Source organism: Uloborus diversus, chromosome 3 (genome assembly GCF_026930045.1).
Source record: "Uloborus diversus isolate 005 chromosome 3, Udiv.v.3.1, whole genome shotgun sequence".
In the NCBI taxonomy this organism is placed as follows: Eukaryota; Metazoa; Arthropoda; class Arachnida; order Araneae; family Uloboridae; genus Uloborus; species Uloborus diversus.
This window is the reverse complement of record NC_072733.1, coordinates 163061949-163085566: the sequence shown is the minus strand read 5'-3', so window position 1 is coordinate 163085566 and position 23618 is coordinate 163061949. Positions and strand designations below refer to the sequence as shown.

The following is a 23618-nucleotide window of genomic DNA, read 5'->3' as shown; positions in this document are numbered from 1 at the left end:
TTTAAAGCGAAGCATTGGAAGAGGTCACGTTTCTTTCGCCAGATTCACACAAAACGTGTCAACAATTCGTTTTTAAGTCGCATGACTTGAGATCTTTGCCCAAGCTTTTGCTAAGCCAATAATTAGACTTGCTCCCACCATTTGCTAATTCCTGCTCAAAGCACTGACTCCATATTTTTTAATTATGTTTTTTTCATTTAATTATTTTTTGTTCTAGTTTTAGTGAAACTTTTATGGATTAGGCATTCTTTTCAATTACATTAATTTTAATGTTTTGACGAAAAGTACACTAAAAAATGTTTTCTTTTGAATGGTTTTCTCCCCTCATGCTATATTAGAAGAGTTATTTCTTAGAACTTAAATTTCAGATAAAAATTTTCCTTGTCCTACGTCAGCTGGTACTCAGGCTACTTAGCAGTTCTTCGGAACAATTTATTCTAAGAATCCATGTAGCTACCTTGTTTTAAACTGTAACAATTGCATGCTGTGAATATTTAAGAAGTCAGTCTTCAGATAACAAAATATTTATACCGAATTGGCTGGAGTTAGCTGTTTTTCTTCAAGTTTGGAATCTTCCAGGCTCACCGTACGTTGATCTGAAAGAAGAAATGTTACCCATAATAATAGGATGTATGATTTAAGAAAATATTTTCTGCATTCATGACTTGTTAAAAGTTGAGTTCATTGAAAAATTGGAGCTTGATCGGTTTCTGCATAACTATATTTTCATTTAAAATATTTTTTCGATCCATTTGTTTCCTCATTCCATTTATACGTTTTCAAACGTAACTCTCTTACACGCATTTCATCTGTGTGTGAAGAACGATGAATTAAAACAATAGCCCTGAAGCCAATGCGGTAAATCTGGAAAACAAATATTCAGAAACTTATTTTTTAGCATATAATAGTTGCACTAATTCAATAGCTAGAAAAATCTAATCCTGAAAAACAAATCAACTGGTTTATCCATTAACAACCGAAGACTTACATTTTCGGGGTGTATTTACATTCGACCTTTGTTAGGTTGACAATGTTTTGTGATCATGCTCCCAATCCCTGACAAATGAGCTTGGTATGCACACAAGAATCTTGCTGGTAAAGAAGCTGCCATCGTCTTTGTTTTGGTCTTTTGATTGAAAATAGCGTTATTTTAAAATCAGAGCATTAAAAACACTTATTTACTTCATTAAAATTTTCGAAAATTTTTGAAAGAGTCTGATTTGCATTGGCTTCTGAGTGACTCAAATGGTAAAAGCTTTCAAATTTACACTTGTTCATTTGAGGCAGTGAGAAGTAAGGGATGTTAAGTGGCAAAATTAAAAATTTGGAGACAACCACACTGCTCAGGAAACTTTTATGGTAAATATTACTGTAAAATGGAGTATTGACAGTACAGAAAAAAATTACAATAAATTGTACCGAAAAAAAAACCGATTGCAGTGCCAATTGATACACCACGTGACTTGCAGTCGGAAGCAGATTACACCGTATTCCCCTTCACTCGATGAGCCCCCACTCGTATGGTGGGCAGCAAAGCCGCCTACCAAATACGTAGGTCCCGAGATCGAACTGCTGCTCGCATTTTGCGTTTTTTTAACTATCCTTTATGCTACTGTAAAATTTTATTGTAAAGTAGGATTTTACGGTAAAAGTCACTGGCAACATGGATGCCAGTAACTTTTACTGTAAAATTTCAGGATTTTTTTAAACAGTACAGTAGAAATGGTAAGTGCACCTCTCCTCTGTTTTGTAGCAGGAGAAAGTAATAGTAGTTTCGGTAGGTGCTGAGCTGATATACAGCATGATTTATAAAAACCTTTCAATGAAAGCCTGGAACTTTCAAGTTGGAACTTTAAACACGTTTTACTCAAAACTTGTTAGTGTCCACTTACATCCCTTTGCTTCTCACTGCCTCAAGTGTACTAGTCATAATGATTTACCAGCGATGTCGTGTCACAATAAATATTGAATAGTTTTAAATAATAAAACTAATGCAGTGAAAGAGTTAATATTTAAAAAGGATTAAACTCAAATTTAGGAAGATTAACCATTGGATTACCTTTGTAAAAATCCATTAGTTGTAAATGTTTTTGCTGCTCTGTCTCCGTGCTGGAGATATACTTCGTCAAAAATGACACCTGGCTGTTAACGCTGCATGCAGAAGATTGTTTTAATTTTTCTAGTTGAGTAACTAGTTCAGAAGTGAAATTTTTCATTTCGATCTCCAGATTTTTAACCGTTCCTTCGACTGTCTCCTTGTGGATTAAAACTTGATTGCAATAAGCCTGTAAAAGAGATAAGTAGAGAGTATTAATGACATAGTGGGGGATACGAAGAACTTAAATTTTTAGGAGGGCAGACATTCTCAGCCGAACAGAACTTCAAGTTTTTCCGAATGATGACAATTTTTCCGAATGTAACTCTAAATTTTGCCGAATCGTCAGACGCCCTTACGTGCAGACATCTTTATCGGATAACGAGATGCTCAACTTGACAAACTCCTCTGGATGTTTTTAAAAAAAAAATCAACTAAAAATTTTGTCCTTCAGTCACACTAGATGACCCGTACCAAACATACGCGCTCGACGAAAGGAATTCAAAATCCCGGTTTTTAAGGGGAGTTTTTTTTAAATAGTGAATATTTAACTTTTCTGTTTTCACTGATAGCAGTGGAAAAAAGATGTTACTTTTGAAGTTTCATGAAGTACTAAAAACGTTCTGACGTACCCTCCCCTTTCAAAAAAAAAAAAAAAAAACACAATAGAGAAACAATATACACGATATGTTACGCGGATTTTTTCCTGATTTCAATGCAACACAACTGTGATTCAGAATCCTGCCTCAATGAGTTTAGGTTATATTGAATGAATTATGAGTTAAGATTATATGCTGGCAGTATTCAACTTTATTAAATAAGATTTAATTCTGGTAGCATATAATTCTCATAAAATTTAACACTGGGATTTGGAAGATGTGAGCAAGAAAAAACAGTTTTTTGACTTACACCCTTTTCAATGTCATTTCCTAGATTGTCTTGGACCCGCTTTTACTTCCTTTTACAAAAAAGGAAGTATTGTATTCGCGAAAAAATTTTCACTCAAAAATCGGCCTTAATTTCCATTTTGCTCACCCCCGAATGAATGTTGAGTTTATTTTTCAACCCGACAACAAGTGGATATATGCCTAGGAACGTACAGACAACCGAAATATCCATTTTGACGATCCCCGAGTTAATTACAACGAGTTTTCTCGTGACGTCTGTATGTACGCATGTATGTGAGTATGTGTGTCGTATAACTCAAGAACGGAATGTCCTAGAAAGTTGAAATTTGGTACTTAGACTCCTAGTGGGGTCTAGTTGTGCACCTTCCTTTTTGGTTGTATTCAAATGTCTTTTGCTCCTTTTTGGGGGAGGGGGGGAATCATTGTTAATTTCGATGTAAACTCAAGTGTTGTTATAATTTGGAGGACACTTGGCGATATATCGCCAGTCTTTTGGTCGCCAAGTTTTGTCACCAACTTGGCAACAAATTTGGCGATTTTTTTTTAAAAATCTGGTTTTAATTTGGCCACTGTTGGTGATATTTAGAGAGTGAACTATTGAATCACATTAAAATTGACAATAATGAGAAAATGACATTAAATTGGAGTAAAAGGAAGTCATGTGATGCATACATCAGCTCCTTTGTATGTGTGTTTTGATTTAGGAAGAATGGGCATATATACTCAAAATGTGCTACACCGATCTACAGGCAATGTTCATAACGGTCACGCAGATTTTCTACATATTCTGGAAGTTAGGTTACTACAGATTGCTAAAAAACGAGATAATTTTCTACCGTAATGCTGGCACAGTTCTGAGTGGATCCGCACAGCTGAACACTTTGTTCGACAGACAAGATAAATGCCTTTCAGCTGAAAAGTAATGTTCGAAATAACAACGTCAAAAAGCACAAATTGCAGATTACTGCATACACGTATTTCGGCGTTCCTTGTAACGCCGAAGCACGTGTCTGCAGTAATCTGAAATTTGTGCTTTTGGACGTAGTTATTTCGAACTTTACTTTGTGTGAACTTTTTCCATGAGTAACGTGTAGGCGTTACAAGATATACGATCGAGGGAATGTAATGGCTGCCCGACTGATTTCCACTGTTGTTAAAATCAATTTGCTTTGAAGTCGAAACTTTGAGTAAGACCAATTGAGTTTGAGGTCTGACAGAAACAAAAGGAGCATTAACTACTACTTGAGCAAGCGAGTTACTAGAGTGAAATAATCAGGGGTGCCCATCCCATCAAACAGGAATGGCTCACTCCTTTCATACCCTACGGGCCACCATTTCCCAAGTATAAGCCCCCCACCCCCTCAAAAAAAAAAAAAACAGATCTTAAAAATCTTCTAAAATGAGCCCCTTGAAAATTTTTAATCCAACTCGCCTAAACACCCCTGATTGAATTACATCGTACATTAATAAGAGATAATTTACATCCGAATTGCCATTTATCTTGTTAAAAAAGCGAAACATCCTTACCGTGATGTACGTATCTGGACTAGGTTCGTCTACTAATTCCAATTCCTTGAAACTCTGGAAGAAAATGAAGGTATATTACTGCAGGAACGAAAATTTGAACTTGACATTGCACAACTAACATGCCGACATTTTTACCATTTTCTTGACCTCCCCCCTCCCCGCAAGGCCTCCAGTTTTGGGACGAAAGTGATTTAGGAAAACCTACACTGGTGTGCAAAAATTAAGGACGAGACGGTTTTTTCAATATAACTTTGTACAAAAGCTTTCCAAATCAGAGGGATAAAAAGAATCTTTATTGAAAAAGTAGCATGGAGCGCAATGCGACTGAAGGCCGAAACATCCCTGTGATGGGTGTCCAGCAAGAAACATCCGGTCTTTAGTAGGGGATATGATCTCCCCCGACTGCTAGGCAGGTTTCACAGCGTCTGCCCATGCTGAGAATGAGGGTGTCAATGAGTTGTTGAGGCATTGCTGCCCATTCGTCTTGCAGCGCCAATCGACGCTCCCGAATCGTTACTGGTGGTAAGGTATGAGCTGCCAAGCGTCTGCCTAGAAAATCCCATACATGCTCGATGGGATTGAGATCCGGAGATCGTGCCGGCCAATCCATACGTTCAATATCCTCACTCTCTAAGAGCTGTTCGGCAGCTACTGTGCGATGACATGGTGCATTATCGTCCATGAAAAGGAACTGCGGAGCCATAGCGCCTCTAAAAAGACGCACATATGGAAGAAGAATCTCGTTACAATAACGGGTCCCGTTGACTGAACCTGCGTCGAAGATGTGAAGGTCTGTATGACTACCAAGCATGATGCCTCCCCAAACGAGAACACCGTGACCTCCATACCTGTCCCTTTCAATGATGTTCGAGGGATGATTGCGGCTTCCCCGCTCTCTCCAGATGAGTATGCGATGAGGATTGCTACTCAGACTGAATCTGCTCTCATCTGTAAAGAGTACTCGTCCCCATTCATTGTCTCTCCAATTCCGGTGTTCCCGGCACTACAGAGAACGCCTTCTCCGATGGGCAGGCGTTAGAGGTACACACCGTATAGGGTGTCGTGCAAACAGACCACCACCGTGCAGTCTTCTGGCCACGGTAAAACGCGATATCGGTCGTCCAGTCGCCTGTGTCGTGTGTCTAGCGATTTCTCCCGCTGTCTGCTCTGCCTGTTTCTTCTGGCCTGTAAGACAATATACCGGTCATCTGCGGGTGCGGTTCCTCGTGGACGACCACTACTGAACCCCCGGATAGCTGTTCCTGTAGTCTGAAATTGTCTCCAAAGTCGTGAAACGATGCTGTGAGCAATTCTGAACTCTGCAGCCACACTTGTCACACTGCGGCCTTCCTCCAACTTCCCAATGATTCGACCTCGAGTAAAAGCATCCAGATGTCGTCTAACAGATTGATTATTCGCCATTCCTCGCTGAGGCAGCAACTCGGTGTGATTTTAACTGCTATACGGCGTGCAATCTCTTTGCCAGAAATACTGATCTTACACCAACAGCATGCTTTATACTACTCAAACACTCCCCCATTACGTCTGCCTGCATATCTGCGCATGTGCTACCGTACATCACCTTACTTAATCTCCTGATTGGTCTTTCTGTCCGGTCTGTCTCTTCATTCAGCTGATATGCTAATTTTTCGACTTCGTCCTTAATTTTTGCACACCAGTGTATTTAGTACTCATAAATGAAGATATTTCCAACCTAGTACCCTTAACTAGGTTCATCTACTAATTCCAGTTCCCTGAAACTCTGGAAAGAAATGAAGACATTTTATTACAGGAACGAGAACTTGAATTTGACACTGAACAACTAACAAACCGACATTTTTTTCGCTTTTCTTGACCCCACCCCCAGGCCTCCAGTTTTGGGACGAAAGTGATTTATGAAATCCCACTTAGTACCCATAAATGAAGATATAACGAACTCTTCCCAAGTACCCTGCTTAGGATGCAATCTATTAGTTAAAATTTTCTCTTCCAGTCCATGAAAAAAAAACACAAGAAAATGTGACTTGAAGGTTAGAAATACAAATACAAAAGTGACGACCAGCAGCATGCTCTGGGCCCAGCTAGATTAGTCCTAGTCAATTTACAATTCCCAGTGAAGATCAATGGCCCTCTTAAAACTATCTACTCCCTTGCTCATTACCACTTCTTCCAGGAAGCTGTTCCAAGGTTCCACTACCCTGATAAAATAATAATTTTTCCTAATATCCATGTTTGCCTGAGATTTAAATAGCTTAAAACAATGACCCCTTGTCCAGTTTTCAGTGCTAAATTTCAGCCCCAAAACATCTTTCATTTTAATGAATTTAAACAACTGAATCATGTCCCCTCGGTCTCTTCTTTGCTCAAGACTGTACATTTTTAGCCTTCTAAGCCTGGAATCATAATCAAAGTGGGAAACTCCATTTATTAGCCTTGTAGCCCACCTTTGAACCCTTTCCAATACATTAATGTTTTTCTAAAGATAAGGAGACTAAAACTGAACAGCATACTCAAAATGGGGTCTTACCAAACTTCTATATAAGGGCAGAAGAACTTCTTTAGATTTGTTTGAAATAGATCTATTGATAAACCCAAGCATCTTATTGGCTTTGTTACTAGCAATGCTGCACTGTTGGCTAAACTTTAAATCCTGACTTATTAAGACCCCCAGATCAGTAACTTTGTCTGCCTGACTAATGACTGAACCTTGCAAATAATAACTTGTACCTTTATTTCCATGCCCTAAATGTAGCACTTGACATTTCCCAACATTAACAGCCATACCCCATTTATCAGCCCACTCCGTAATATGATCTAGATCCTCTTGCAGCTGATTTGCTTGTTCTTCATTTTCTACAGTCCCCATAACTTTGACATCATCAGCAAAACAATTCATGTTCCTAGAAATATTTTTGTGAATATCGTTCATAAAGACAATGAACAAAACAGGCCCTAACACTGATCCTTGAGGAACCCCGCTTAAGACCTCACTCCAATCAGAATAATTTCCCCTTACAACTACCCTTTGTTTCCTTCCGGTCATCCAGTTTTTTACTAAAATGAAAGTTTTCCCTCCCATTCCTATATCAGCTAATTTGCTAAGTAGAGCAACATGCGGTACCTTATCGACAGCTTTTTGAAAATCAATGTAAACAACATCTACAGGCTTCTTATTGTCCGAAGCCATGGTAACTTTGTCATAGAAATGTAATAAATTAGTTGCACAAGATTTACCTTTCCTGAAACCGTACTGAAAACTAGTCAATAGATTATTAGTCTCTAGAAAATTTACTATCTTAATTTTCATCAATGTTTCAAAAATTTTGCAAACCACCGAAGTTAGACTCACATGTCTATAAAATCCCGCACTCCCTTCAGACCCTTTTTTGAAGAGCGGTGTAATGTTAGCCAGCTTCCAGTCCTCTGGCACTGTCCCTGAGTTATAAGAAGCATTGAAAATATTTACTATTACATCTGCTAATTCCTCCGCACATTCAACTAAAATTTTTGGATAAATATTATCTGGTCCCGGAGCCTTAGTCTCTTTAATTTTTTTCAAATGAAGTAAAACGTCATTCCTGGAAAATACAAAGTCCTCAAGCTGTACTATAGCTTGTGTCTTTTTGGTGTCAACTGTTGAGATACAGTTATCGTTAAAAACACTCGAAAAAAAGTTATTAAGAACATTAGCAATATCACTATCGTCCTGAATTAAAATTCCGTGCTCATCAACGAGTGGCCCAATATGACTATTTCGATCTTTCCCCGAATTAGCGTATGCAAAAAACCTCTTGGGATTCCTGTTTATGTTATCTGCCAGTCTTTGCTCCAACTCTCTTTTCTGAATCCGTACCAAATACTTAAATTTACGCCTTGCCTTACAAAATTGGAGCCTATCTGCACTGTGACCAGTTTCTCTAAACCTATGAAAAGCGGCTTGCTTGTAATTTAGAGCGTCTTTAGTTTCCCCGGAGAACCACATTGGCCAAATTTTAGTGTTGACACCCTTTCTCCTAAAGGAAACATGATCCCCAACCGTTTTCGCTTTATTTTCCTTAAACTCTGCCCACTGAAGATTCACACCGCTATTGTCCAACCCAGAAGAAAAAAATGCTTTCAAACTCTGTCTAAGTGCCAAAAAGTCAGTATTTCTGAAATTGGGCACAAACCTAAAATTCTCTACTTTGTGCATATCAAATTTTATCCCAAACCTAATACTGTTGTGGTCACTATCTCCAATGTGCCCCCCTACACATAACCCCTGAACAGAACCTTCCATGTCGCAGAAAACTAGATCCAAAATCACGTCCTGTCGAGTACCCTGAGTTACAATTTGATCTAAGAAACAGTCAATTACTTTCAAAAATTCCTCTTCTCTGCTATTACTATGGTAAAAATTATTCCAATCAATTCCTGGAAAATTAAAATCTCCCATTATGATAACTGACCCCTTGATAGAAATGTCACTAATAATACTAAACATCTGTTCATCTTGACCCTGGCCTAAGTTGGGTGGCCTATAAATGTTCCCTAAACGTAGTTTTTTGCCCTTATTGCTTACCAACTCCAGCCAAATCATATCAATCTCATTAGGTTTATCATTAATTATCAATTCATTGCAAGTTAAAGTGTCTCTGACATAAAAATAGAGCCCCACCACCTCTTTTACCTATTCTATCTTGTCTAAACAAATTATACCCAGCAATAGATAATAAATCATCATCACTTTCGGTAGCCCATGTCTCAGTAATTCCAATAATATACAACTTCTCGTCTATTATTATGCTTTTCAATTCTTCCATCTTGTTCCTAATACTACGAGCATTTGTATAAAAAACCTTAAGTAAGCCCATCTAACTTTTATTTAATGCTGCACGATTATTTGAATCCCAACTGTTAAAATCTTTTCTCTTATTAGCCACCCTATTTCCGTTTCTACTAAAATCCCAATAGTTAGTACCCTTTCGAATTCTGCTCCTTAAACCATGCCCCCCATTCCAACTTAGTTTTTTTGATTCTGAAGCCTCTAAAACCAAACCACTAACCATTTTGACCCCTGTAGAGCTCAGATGCAGGCCATCCCTAGCAATCCAATCGCGTTTACATTTACTCCACATATCAATAAACCTGATACTACGCTTAACGCAAATTTCCTTGAGTACCAGGTTCATACACCAATGCTTCCTATAATGCATCATGCTTCAAGAATTGATCTTGTAATGCATATTGAGGAGAACTTAAAAAATAAGTATTCAAGGAAGGAAAGACCATTTTAGGTAAGGTAATTTACATTTTATTTAACCGTTATAAATAGTATTACAGTAAAACCTAATAATTTTCCCATTCTTGTAAGTTGACCACCTGTCTAAGTTGACCGCTTTTTTCAGGCACGGAATTAGCCCTTATCATATAAATCAGCCTTTGTAAGTTGATCACCTGTTTAAGTTGACCACTAAAATAGTGCACCGCAAGTGGTCAATTTGCACAGGTTTTACTGTATAGTTACTGTTTGATGTTATAAATTGTTAATTTATGAAGAGGTTTTTCATTTAGTTCATAAGTTCGATTTCATTCAGTTTTGAATAAATAAATATTTGAGCATTCATTTGATATTTTGTTGTTTTTACTTCATTTTATTCATTTACTATTTGAAGTATGCACACGTGAATGTGACCAAGAGCCTTAGGGGGGGGGGGAATGTAATGTAACGCGCCAATGTTCCGAAATAAGAGCGTGGCCAAAATATCGCTCATTTTGAAGAAGACTGCCACAATACAAAATTTTTAATTTTCTTTTTTTTTTTGCGCTTAAACGGTTTCAAATGACGTTATCTTCTTTGGAAAATAATGACCGATTTTTTGTTTGAATATTAACCACTAGAGAGCACAGAAAAAACTTTTCTTAATGCAAATTGCATGAAGAGTTCAACTTCTAACGCTTCTCCTGTAAAATTTCATTTCTTCGTATTGTAGCACTCTTCCAAATGGACAATGAGAGTTTTTTTTTTTCAAAAATTTTTTCCATTTTGTAAAGTGTTAGTTATCATGAAAAGCATGATAACTGAATGATTATCTGAAAAGCATGGTATTTTTGTCTGAGTGGCTTCAAAATTATTATTGTATTTCCGGAGCGTAGGAAATTACGTTGTAATGTTAAGCTTATTGCCAAATGTTTGACTAAAGTAGTATGCTAATTTCTCTTTGATTTAATTCTTATAAGCATGATTTTTAAAAAACACTACTAAATATGTTCTTTGGCTTTAAACTTCTGTTCACATCATGAGAAAAATATTTACAAAAATCATAGTTTAATTTAGAGATGGTACAGGGTAAAACAAAAACCTGGCAACATTGGGTAGTAACATAGAAGACAACAAATAATTTTCCATCAAATGTCCCAAAACATTGATAAAAATTCAAAAAATGTCTTACTATTTAAGCAAGAGTAAATTTATTTGTCATAGAATTGAAAGAAGTATGCTTTCTCAAGCGCATTAAACTAAAAAAAAAAAAAAAAAAAAGCTTTACATTTGCGAACTTTGGAAAAAAAAAAAGTCTAGTTTTTGTTTTCCACCAAATTGCTGCATTTACAAGATTGAAAATGATTTAATAGCATCTTCAGTGAGTATGCTCGTGGTTATTGGCAACTGCAGAGTTTTAATTTGTTGTCATAGAATTTCAGAAGACAAAATTGGGTCTGTTGCCAAATGGCAATGCGATGTTTTTAAGGGTAAAGTCCCCTATTTTTCATTTAACTACAGCATTAGCATTCAACTTCGCTTCAATTGCCATGACGCGTTAAATTTTCAAATTTATTTGGAAGAAGAAAAAAACTTACTTTTGACATCGACACAAGTTGGGAAGATTTTTGATCTAATTTATCGCAGTTAACTAAATCAGCACCAGTAAGGTTTTTCTGTAAAAAAGAAAGCATTATCAATTAAAAAGTAGCAAATATTATTGGATATATTTTCCTTTAGCTTTAAGAAGTTATAAAGAAAACAATATATTTCATCGAAGCGCTGAACAGAAATGCTATTTCAATTATTCTTATTAAAACACATGACATCAAGAATATTATTACCATATTTTCTGGAAAAATTTCTGAAAGATTCCTGGATTCAAGATTTTTACCCAGATCATCAAAAGCTTTCACGGATGAGTCACAAAATCTGCAAATGAAATTGAAATTTTCATTTTATTCGATGATATTTAATTCTATGTAAAATTAAAGTTGTGTGAAAAGACTCACTGTAGCATATTTGATGAAACTTGCTTCCCAATACTTGTGAAATCTTTCAATTTTAAGTGAGCCTGAAATATACGAAAAAATGCATTAGAAAACTATTAATTGTAAAAAACAAGTTAACAAGTCATTCTTTCAAACATATAAGTAGATTCCAACTATTAATAAATTTTAAACGAAAGCTTGTAAATTCAAACACTTTTCCCCAATATTTAAGCATACAAGCGTATCGGAAACATAAACCTTTACTTAGAAAAATGTCTGCAACATAAAATATTGAATTTAAAGAAAAAAAGCAAGAATAATTTTACAATACTCAGCAAATTTTTGAGCAACTTCGTAAAAACATATTTTACTGTTTGATCGTATATTCGGGCAGAAAAAGTTATTGCAAATTTAGGCTGAAAAAAAAATATCGTTTCAATAAATCATTTAAAATTAAAATACATACAGCTCTTTTTTTTTTCCTAAGAAAAAAACGTGCTTTGATATCGCTTTTTCCATTTAATCTCAAGTTTTTGTCAGTGCTAAGTTCACTAGCAAATGTATTGCGATTTTCATACCATTTTCTTCTTCCTGAAACAAAACTAAAACCGTATTTGGTTGTTCAGCACAAAAATATTGTGGTTTTTATAAATAAGATTTTCGTTTCTCCTTTTGTGCTAAGGTTTTAAAAAAAATAAATTGGCTAGAAAATACCCTGAAAGTGATCTTATGCATTTTCATTACATCAAGTTTTCTTTAAAAATTTATTCAAATTAATTCTGCCTTCTAGTTCAGAATTCTATGTGCTTCACATTTTCCTATAGTGCTAATGTTAAGAGTCTCAACTGATCAAAATTAAATTACACACCCGCATGGGAATGGGGTAAAGTTTGGAAATGGAGTGATGGCAGATGACCTTGAAGCGGAACCATCATTTATAACAGGTTGTTTGTTATTATTTTGTAATTGGTCAGATCAAAGAGAACGCATTTCTTACTACTCGGCGCTTTCTGGCTGATTCTACCTATTACAAATGATGATGATCCAAAATTTTCTTATGATCGAAATCTTTAAAAAATAACATGTTTCGCTGCCATGGAATGAATGTCTATAAAAGTTAGGCGAAGGAAAAACGTCGGACAAGCAGACATATCTCGATCTCCATAGTCTTGTTTTCTAGTTTTACATTTTTCAATATTTAATTTTTTGACTTATCTTTGTTTCAAGAGACGTTAATACGATGCGTTATTATTTGTTTTTTCAACTTTTACAGAAAAGTAAGCTAAAAAGGCTAAAAGCTTGTAGGAGCCTGGTAGAAAAGGTTTACATTTTTCCTGGGAAATATAATTCAATTTAAAGTTTTAAAACTAAGTCAAGTGCTACTCATGAATGGGAAGGCAAAAAAGCAACTTCAAATTACCATGCTCTGGTATAAATTTGAAGAGGGGGATGAGATGCAAATTTACAATTTTTTTTTTTTTAAATTTCAAAGGAGTAAGTCTAAATTTTAGAAAATAGGCTTGACAAGAGGAGATAACTTACTGATAGGTGATTCTCGAATTCTTCTTTTATGTTCTTATTGCAGAACGTTTCCAAAGAGCACACCACATTTTCAACAGCATTTATATGTTCTTCCCAATTCTGAAAGTGAAATATAAAATATTTCGTACTTGTAAAACAAATCAAATATGAATATCTTTTTACTGAATGCAAAAAACCTTCGTTTTATTTTTATTGTTAAGGAATTTTTGGGCGAAAAAATGTGTAAAAAAATTGTCTCAATAACCAGGGGTACTCACTCTACCCACTCCCCGAAGAGCAAGGACGCATCCCCTAATATCACGAAGACCCCCCCTCAAATCAAGAGCCCCACCCCCCAAAAAGTGAAAAATACCCCTCAAAAAACTCCCTCCTAAAAATTTCAATGGCGTAGTCTGCGCCATAATCCCCCCCCCCAGGTGACGCAACTGCAATCACCAATTTAATGAAAAATTGTTTTCCCTACTCTTTCTTCATTAGTTCTTCGTTACGTAAGATGAACGGAGTTTAGTCCTATATGAATATTTTTGATTGAATTACTAACTGACCCGTGCTTCGCATTCGAGCTTGACAGATGGGATTCAAAAACCCAGGCTATAGTTCCTTTTTTAAATATAATTATTTTTTAATAACAGCAAAAATAAGACTTGTGGGTTATTTTTCCTGAAAATTATGTCTTACTTTTGAAGTTTGATGAAACAAAGAAACTGCTGGTGCAACCCCGCCCCCTTCCCCCACAAACAAAAACCCTTTTCAAAATAATAGAAATGATATTGCAATTTACAATGTTAAAATGAAACATTCCCTTGCCTTTGATTTTAATGCAACACAACTGAGGTGTAGAATCTTCTTCCCAATGAATTAAGATTATATCTTCACGGACATTCCGCAGTTCAGAATTCTGCCGAGGAAATGTAGTTATTCAAAACCTAAATTTTCTGGCCGATGGACCGATGATTACTCGAAAGTTTTAGCCAGTCCCTTCGGACTTCAAGTTGTCAAGAGTTGACTGCACATATACACATTGAAGGGCCAAAATAATTGGTATATGATTGTGAATGCAATAAGCAGCGGCATGAAGCCAATGAGATTAATGTAATGCGATCTGCAGTTTCTATACCAGACGACAAATGTCTGGCAAGGTTTCTAGACCAGCTACTTAGGCTACAATGGCAAGTAATCTTAATTCAAGCGAGTTAGAGCATGGTGGCTTACTTTGTGTGCGAGCGATAGGCCATAGCATCTCCAAAGTTTCGATGAAAGTGGGAATTTCCCTTGTGTCAGTTTTTCGAATTTACCGTAATCATAAAGAATCCGGAAAAACATCGAATCTCGGAAATCACGGAGTCCGGGGAAAAGACTTATAGAATGTGACCAAAGATGACTGACGAGAAGTATTAAACGTGACAGATGAGAAATTCTCCCCCAAATTGCAGCAGAATTCAATTCTGGAGCATCCACAAGTGTCAGTTTCCGAACTGTTCAACATATCATCAGGAATTGGAGCTTTCAGAATCGAAAACACCCTATGTACTATTGTTGATAGGGACAGGACGACATAAAGCTCTCACCTGAACTCGCCAACTCTGCCATGGACTGTTGACGGCTAGAAACACCTTGCATGGTCTGACGAGTCTCTTTTCATAGTGCACCGGTCAACTCACGTGCACTGGTTTGGAGACAACCACACGAATCCATGGACCCTTCATGTCAACAAAGGGCTGTTCAAACTGGTGGAGGCTTTATCGTGTATTGGGCGTGGTCAGTTGCCGTAATATCGGACACATAAGGCGTCTAGATAACAATTTGACAGGTAAAAAAATACGAAGGCATCCTATCCGACCACTTGCATTTATTCATATACATTGTGCCTTCTGATGGACGTGAACAATTCCATCAGGGCAATGTGTCACCTCAGGAGTTGCTACAGAGGAGCTGCAGAAATAATCTTCCGACTTCAAACATTTCCGTTGGCCATTTAAATCCGCAGATATCTGGGATGCCTTGAAGCTTGCTTTTCATTTGAAATCAGCACCACCTCACCCTACTATGAATTTGTGGATTTATCAGCAGGATTCATGGTGTACATTACTTCCAGGATTACTCCAAACATTAGCTGAGTCCATGCTGGGCCGAATACGGTATTAGCAAGGTATACCAGTCATTTTGGCACACTTCAGTGTGTGTGTGTGTGCGTATATATATATATATATATATATATATATATATATATATATATATATATATATATATATATATATATATATATATATATATATATATATATAAAATTTCCTTCCACTGAGACAAACATCCAACCAGCCTCCACAGATAGTAATTTTCTTCGCTTTACCGAATGCTACTCGAAGAAAAATATGATTCTATAAAAGTTGATAAGATAAAGTTTAATAGTGTTAGATGATATAAAACTGTTTTGTCACGTAATACAGTTAATTGATACATCCTAAAGGTATACATTTAAGTTAAGTAATCTTCCTGAAAACAAACTAATTAGTACAGAGTTTCACCAAAATCCGTTTCTACATGTCTCCTCGCTTAAAGGAAGTCAATTAGGTAATATGGTAACTCAAACTAAGCTAAGAATCATAGCAGCACAAACGAAATTCTCTTTAAAAAAAGTGTATTAAGTAAAAATCAAAAATGGATTGTACTTTATATCTTTATTGTCAAAACTATCAGTAGTAACTCCTGGTTCTCACTAAGCGACTTTGCAAGTTTAACTTATTTTTCGGTGATCTTCATAGATGATTATTAACTTATTACTGTATACATCAGTTGCCAAATAGACATAAATGTCCACCAATGAATTTATTGAATTTTTTTTTTCTTTTGGGGTGTTTAGTAGTGCATAGTTTTCCCCCCAAATTGTTGAGGAATAGAGCCTTATCTAAAAAACAGAGACAATATTTTACTTTACATCATCTGCAAGTGCAATTTTATATGATATTAACCTACCTTATTAGTCATCTCACGGTTAGCAGTTTGTGAAACGATTGAGCGGTATCCTTCGTATGCCTCAGTCAAATTACTCATCAAATCGCTTGTTTGTTTTGTTACAGTCTCTACCGAATTCATTTGATCAGTTAGGCACAAACAAAGAAACTGCTCCTGTTCCTTCAACTAGTAAAAAAGGGAAACATAGCTACAATTAGCATAAAAAGATTTTTGCTGAACCTGAAGACAGTTTGAAAGATTAAACTCTATAATCTATGTTCAGAGATTAAAGTAACGTTTTTATGGAGTTAATGTTGAAGATGAGAGAAACTAAATCGCCTACTATTTTGTTGAGTAATATATAGAGAGTCGATGGCAAAGTAGTTTTGTGCTCTTTCATTTGCGTTCAGCTACGTATAGTATGTACATTGTACAGTAGTCACATCAAAAATCGTCGTGCATTACGAGTTGACGGCTTATTTTAATTACACATGTTCAAAGAAGCCGTTCAATGCAAAGAAGCGATATTTTATTTGTAAAAAATGTGCTTTAAGAAGGCAAACTTTCGTCTAGCAAAAAATGGAATGACCTAGTAGAGGGGTTCTCAACCTTTTCTAATCCATGTACCTCTTTGTGTATATCGTTAACTATGCATTCCCCTTACTAAAACCATTAGTTGCGTTAAAATATGTTACATAAATAAACGTTAAACTGTTTAACCATTAAATTTAATTACATACTATGACAAATTTAACTTCATAGCAATAATTTATAATTTTAATGGTTGTTTTATTTTTATGTTTTCATTATTCAGACATAAAATTAAAAACGTTTGGGAATGAAATAATTAGTGGGAACTTCGGGCTTATTTTCTTTATTATGTGTAGCTCCAGCTTGTGCAAATACAGCACCAAATCATCAACATGCGATTGTTTCCGTACTTGATGTTCAGGTAAGTTAAACTCCAAAACCATATTTTGCGGAAATAAGTTGTCGCAAGCCCCAAAAGGTACTTTAAATCAACGATTGCTTATTTTTTTCCAATACTAGCCTAAAAGTTAATTTTGAAAAAATATTCCTATGCTTGAAGTTGAATTTACGATCACATATTAAAATATTGTCGCAACTAAATTATATTGTTATCAAGAAAATTTTAAATACTTTTTCTTAGTTAACCGCGTACCCCTTATTAAGAACCACTAACCTAAAACTTGTTCAAAAAAGCAGCTGGGGCAGCCTTCAGGATATAAGAAAAAAAATGACTTCATTCTTAAGCAACCATTTTTTCAAAAATGGGATTTGAAATCCATGGACTTTTTTTTCGGAAGAAAAGCACTTGCAGTCAAGTGCCCATACTTGGGACAGTTTTGATGCTTTACCTTTAGTAGCATATCAATCATATGTTTTCCATTCGAACGAATTATTCTATTTTTATGGTTTGCCTTAGTACCTCACCTCAAGACAAGGTATTATAGATGTGTAGATATCTCCCTTTAACTTAGAACACTTATTATTTTTATCTTTCTTTCATGTGTTTAGCAATAGATAATAGTTTCGGACACCAACTATCATTTAAAAGAAGTTTCTTTTACAACTTAATAAAGAAAAAAATATTAGATAGAAATAATACAATCTTGTAAACTTTCAATGATTTCAGAATGTTTTTTGCCCCTGAAAACATTGAATGTCTCCCCAGCCTTCTTAATTCTTTTGAACGTAATATTTAGGCTTTTCCCTCTATATTTGGAAGAATAAAAACAATTGGTGAACCCAAATAATTATTAAGACAGCTAATTTTAGCTCTCTATGTCCCTAATTTCACAGCTTTTCACATTCATTTTCATTCCTTCATAATACGTGAAATTCACTACAAATAAATTAGTCTATACTCTGGGACTCATTTTCATTAGTAGAACTAATATATGTAATATTTTGGCAAAACATCTTTGCTCATCATCAAATTATTTTTTTTTTTTTTTTTTTTGTCAATGACAACCTGTTCTGTCCTGTTATGGTATGATACATTTACTGTCATCAAAATAGTCATCATTTTTAAAATTTTTGTGTCTAATTTTTTTTTAATATTAACTATACACTTTATTTCCTCAATATTCCTTATAGACACTTTTTATGCCTTACTACCTTAACTTGGAACAGTGTCCCAAATTTGGAGCGTAGTTGCAATTTCTCAAATTTATGAATAAATAAGTTCAACTGAATTAGTTGGGTGGAATTGAATTTGCCTAAATAAGGTACAGATACATAGCCGAGATGAATTGTGAAACAAATTTATTCAAATGCTGTTCATTTAGCGTAGGTAACCGAAGTTATTTCCAGGCTTAAAAATCGCATATTTTTGCGAAATTTTCGAAATTATAAAAATAACCCATAAAGCTGATACATCAAAGTTCAATTCACATAGCCTCATAAAATAACTACTTATTTATTGTGTAATATCATTTATTTCTTCTTGATAAAACACCAACAGGTGTACCAGCCCTTAAAACTAAATTTGGCAAAATGTCCCATGTTAGGGTACTGTCCCAAGTATGGGCACTTGACTGAATTTGATTTCCATGCTATCTCAGGTTTTATTGGAAAATCGGGTGTTACCTCCAATATTTAGACAGCAGAATGAGTTTATGATGCAATAGGGCAGTATATCAGTTTATGATGTTGTTTTATACAAAAATGTAAATAAACCTATAGGCCCAGAACAAATTTGAGCATTCGGAAGAAAATAGACTAAACTGAACTGAAAATAGTTTTGTGGAAAAAACTAATTGCATGTTTGATATCACCACACCCAAACTAGGTAAGATCAAGTGCTTATATAAATGCAACAGAAATACTGTTCTCCAATGTTATGAACTGCTAAGCAAAATATTTTAATACAGTGAAACCTGTGTAAATTGACCACTTGCAGTGCACTTCTTTAGTGGTCAACTTAAGCAGGTGGTCAACTTATAGAGGTTGAATTATATGATAAGCTCTAATTCTGTGCCTGAAAATAGCGGTCAACTTAGACAGCTGGTCAACTTACAAGGGTGGTCAACTTTACAGGTTTTACTGTATCATTAATATCATGACTTAGAAGCGCTCTACGTGTTTTCTCTAATTCTTTATTGACGTTTTGTAACACAACCTTATTTTCAACAAGTACACGAAACAAAATAAAATTATTAGTTTGTAACCCAATTACTTACTTTGGTATATAGATCGTCTTTCCATTCTTTCAAGGAAGCAAATATAACCGACAAGTTGTTTTCAAATGCATTTAGTAAATCTTCGAAAGCCACAAAGTCCCTAGCATTCTGAAAAACATTTAATGAGTAAAAAGCAAAAAAAAAAGTATTTAAGTATTAATGAAACATTTGAGAAAACTTTCATTGGTTAAAGTTTCGAGGCTTGGATGTATTTTTATTCTGAAGTAGCTGGAGTAGAACAGAAAATTACACTACTGAAATGCGTCGAAACTAATAATGTAATGAGCAGTTTCCTCCCTTTTTTAAAATTAATCGAGACAGGCTATTGTAAAAAAAGAGACGCGTGTAATATAGGGTAGACCGGGGCACGTTTACAAGGATTTTTTTCAATGAATTTTCTAATTTTTATGTTTTAACTTAGGAAATTTTAGACATGGCGATTTTATGAAGCAGTTAATGGAGTCAAAATTGGCATATTCACTTGTTGCTCAGTTTGGATTTTTAAACGTTAAAAATATTATTTTTGAGTCCACGTCGGTTGCGTAAACTTACCCTGGACACGTGGCACGTTTACGTAAATTTATTTTGTCCCCTAACGTGGTTCTGTTAGTGCTTCGAACATAACGTCTTACCATCGTTAAAATAAAGCAAATTTATTTCAGACTGAATAGTGTATGAAGTAAAAGTTGAATGAGCAAGAAACAGCACTACATGATTGTAACCTATAAGATACGAATTTGTTTAAAAAATAAATGGTGGTTTTCAAAACTTAAGAGCCTGAAAATACTAAAAAGGTTTGAGACAGTTCGGAGCGAAAAAAGCGTCAGGGCACGTTTGGAAGTAAGACACCGTAAGAACGTGCGTAAAAGTGCTCCGACGTCAATGCGTAAACTTGCCCCGTCGCCAAGTTTGGATATATTTTTAACGTGATAAAAAAGAAATAACATTTCACTTCATACAAGTACAATTCTCAAAAATGGATAAAATTCTGCTAAGTTTTATGTATTTGTTCTTTTTTAACTAATAATTATTGATTCACAATAAGCTTCAAAACGTTCAACACAAAAAACTTACTCAACTTGGTAAAAAACAGATTATTATTTCTGCATGCTAGACCGAAGTTCGACTGATGCTCAAAAACTTATGTGAACATGTGCTAAAGAGCAGCATCAATCTGTTATGACTGTTGGCTCTCCATTTATAGTTCATTTTGAAAAAATGGCACTGCGTAAACGTGCCCTGGTCTACCCTACTGTAAAAAAAGGCCGTTTAATAGAAAATTTCTAGGAAACTGGACTTCCATAATGGTTCCTATAGCTTCTTAAGTAGCGGTACTTGATAAGCTGCATCGTTAAAACGTTACTTAAAAAACAACATAGTTACAAAAAAAATTTAGGAAAACCCAATTTCCTAGACATTTTTTAGTAAACGGGCATGTTTTTTTTTTTTTTTTTTGTAGAAATTTTAAAAAGTTGTGAATTCCAACAGTAAAAAAACTGAGCTCAAAAAGATGAAGATTAACAGTACCTAACTTTCTACACATTCTATAAAGAAAACATGAATTATTACCTTTATAAGATTAATTTTTTTAACCGACTTCAAAAAGGAGGCGGTTATCAGTTCATACCGTATGTTTTTTTTTTTCGTTTGTCCACTCACAGCGTCTCACCTAGTGAACCGATTTTGATGATTATTTTTTTTAATGGATAGGGGATGGCTCAACTTAGTTCCCATTACTTTGTTTGACCCTATTTGTCCTTTAGAAAAAAAGTTATGGGCAAAAAACTATAAATTTCATGCAATTTCCCTATTAAATGATTAAATATGAAACCCATTGTTATGACAGTTTGGTGCCATACAACAGTAACATTAATAGTAATTGTAATGATAATTTTGAATGAAGGCTTCTCTGAAGCAAGCATCAAATTTCTTCACCGGATATTTCGATAATGGGGAATCTGGCGCTGTCGTCTCATTTTTGGCGTAAATAATTTTATTTTAGTAACCCTGCTGATTTATAGTAACCCTATGTGAATTATCAAAATCTTACTAGCCCTTCTTTTCCAAACTCACTCCTTACGAGAGTGGATCGTTCCATTTCCCTTACAGGTGGGGAAGGTAGAGATTTTCGCTGCTCTCGAAACAAACTAATGCGCATGCTCAGAAACTTAGCGCTGAAGAGCGGGGGAATTGTTTCTTTTATATTCTGTGGCTACGATTGTGTTTACAGCGTGCTATTTTGCTATGTCTGACCATTTTAAAACAAAACGGCCCTTTTCAGGGCCAACTTCAATTAATTTGGATGACGACTCGGAACGGATTTTGGATAATGAATTAATGGATACGGATCAAATATTGACTTCAGACAATAATGTTGACGACTCGGAACGGACTTTGGATAATGAATTAATGGATACGGATCAAATATTGACTTCAGACAATAATGTTGACGACTCGGAACGGACTTTGGATGATGAATTAATGGATACGGAACGGACACAGAACACGACGGACACAGGATTACATCTTGCTCAAGAAGTGAAGACATTTTCATGTTCTTTATGCAGTATAACGTTTTCCCGAAAAGATAATCTGCGCCGACATGAAAAAAAAATTCATTCCTTAGATAATGGAACTGGCTCCCAAATATGTGGAATTTGCAATCAGAAAACACGAACAATTGTAGATCTGCATAAACACATTGTGGATGAACACCCTGGCATAAAGTTAAGTTTCTTTAACAAGGTATTTTTTTGTCAGTCTGATTTTGACCAGTGGAAAGCTGAAATTGAGAAGCAAACTGTTTCTTCCTTTGCCCTGCACGCAACTAAAATCAACAAAAATTCAGAAGTTAGATACTTCAGATGTCACAGAAGTGGTCAACAAAAAGTCTGTGAAAATCCAGCAGGTAGTAAAAAACGGCATTCCAAATATTCTGGAACAATTAAAACTGGCATCACTTGTCCTGCAGTGATGAAAGTAACTACAGAAACTGTTCATGAGGCAACTCAAATTACGGTAGAATATCAGTCTACCCATGTTGGACATAAATGCGAAGTTGGCAAACTACATTTGCAAAAAGAGGAACGTAACAAAATAGCTAATTTGCTGAGCTCTGGTGTTCCAATCACTGTTGTCATGGATAAAACACAAGCTCAGTTCTCCCCAAGCAAGCGATTGAGCCTAACAACACGGCAAGATATTTACAATGTTGCAAGGGATTTTAATGTCAGCAGCGTTGTACATAAAGAGGATGCAATGGCTGTTGATATAACTGTGCAAAAAATGATGCAGGAAAACTATAATCCGGTGCTTCTGTACAAGCCAGTCGGGGAAAAACTAGAAGGATATCCTTTTATTGATGAAGAAGAATTTTTATTGGGGATTTCTACCGAAGCCCAAATAGAACTGTTAGATTTGTGCGGTAGAGAATGCATAATGTTGGATTCGACACATGGTACGAACCAATATGGATTTTATTTAACAACTGTTCTAGTCCATGATAAAAACCATGAAGGACTACCAGTGGCAATTTTTTTTTCCAAAAGAATTACTGCAGAAAGTTTTGAACCTTTTTTCTACGCCCTCAAAGAAAAGTTAGAAGATTTTGAGGCTGAAGTATTAATGACTGATGACACAACCTCTTTTTTAAATGCGTGGAAAAAGGTGTTCAAAAAAGAACCAAAGCATTTGCTGTGCGCATGGCACATTATGAAAAATTTCAACAAAAACTTGAACTCTAAAGTAAAAAATGACGAAATAAGAGAGAGCATGAAAAGTGACTTAAAGAAACTACTACATGAATTAGATGTTACAACTTTCAAGAAATATGTTGAAGATTTTTTAACTGAATATGAAAAGGAGGAAGCTTTTCTCACTTATTTTAAAGAATATTATTTATGCAGAGAGGAGAAGTGGGCATACTGCTACAGAAAAGGACTTAAAGTGAATACGAATATGAAGCTTGAGCGGTGGCACCGTCAAATCAAGTACGAAGAAGCAGGTGGTTTAGTGATGAAAAGACTGGATAAATCGTTAAACATCATCCTAAAAGCAGTAACCAAAAAACTAATTAATCGCTTTGTATCCATCGAAAGGGGAAAGTTAACAAACCGTGTCAAACTTATTAGGAAGAGACATGCAGAAAGTGAAACGATG

At 35.4% G+C, this 23618-nt stretch overlaps 1 protein-coding gene across 1 annotated transcript in view; it reads right to left on the bottom strand.

Annotated features, from left to right (window-relative positions):
* Nucleotides 1–935: 935 nt before the first annotated feature.
* LOC129219029 (kinesin-like protein KIF11-A) overlaps nucleotides 936–23618 on the bottom strand; it is a 75902-nt gene continuing 53219 nt past the window's right edge. The window contains exons 10-14 of the mRNA XM_054853349.1: nucleotides 19461–19568; nucleotides 13303–13401; nucleotides 11368–11445; nucleotides 4531–4584; nucleotides 936–941 (exon numbers count right to left, since the gene is read on the bottom strand). Coding sequence (XP_054709324.1) covers nucleotides 936–941; nucleotides 4531–4584; nucleotides 11368–11445; nucleotides 13303–13401; nucleotides 19461–19568 — 345 coding nt within the window. The remainder of the gene's footprint in view (nucleotides 942–4530; nucleotides 4585–11367; nucleotides 11446–13302; nucleotides 13402–19460; nucleotides 19569–23618) is intronic.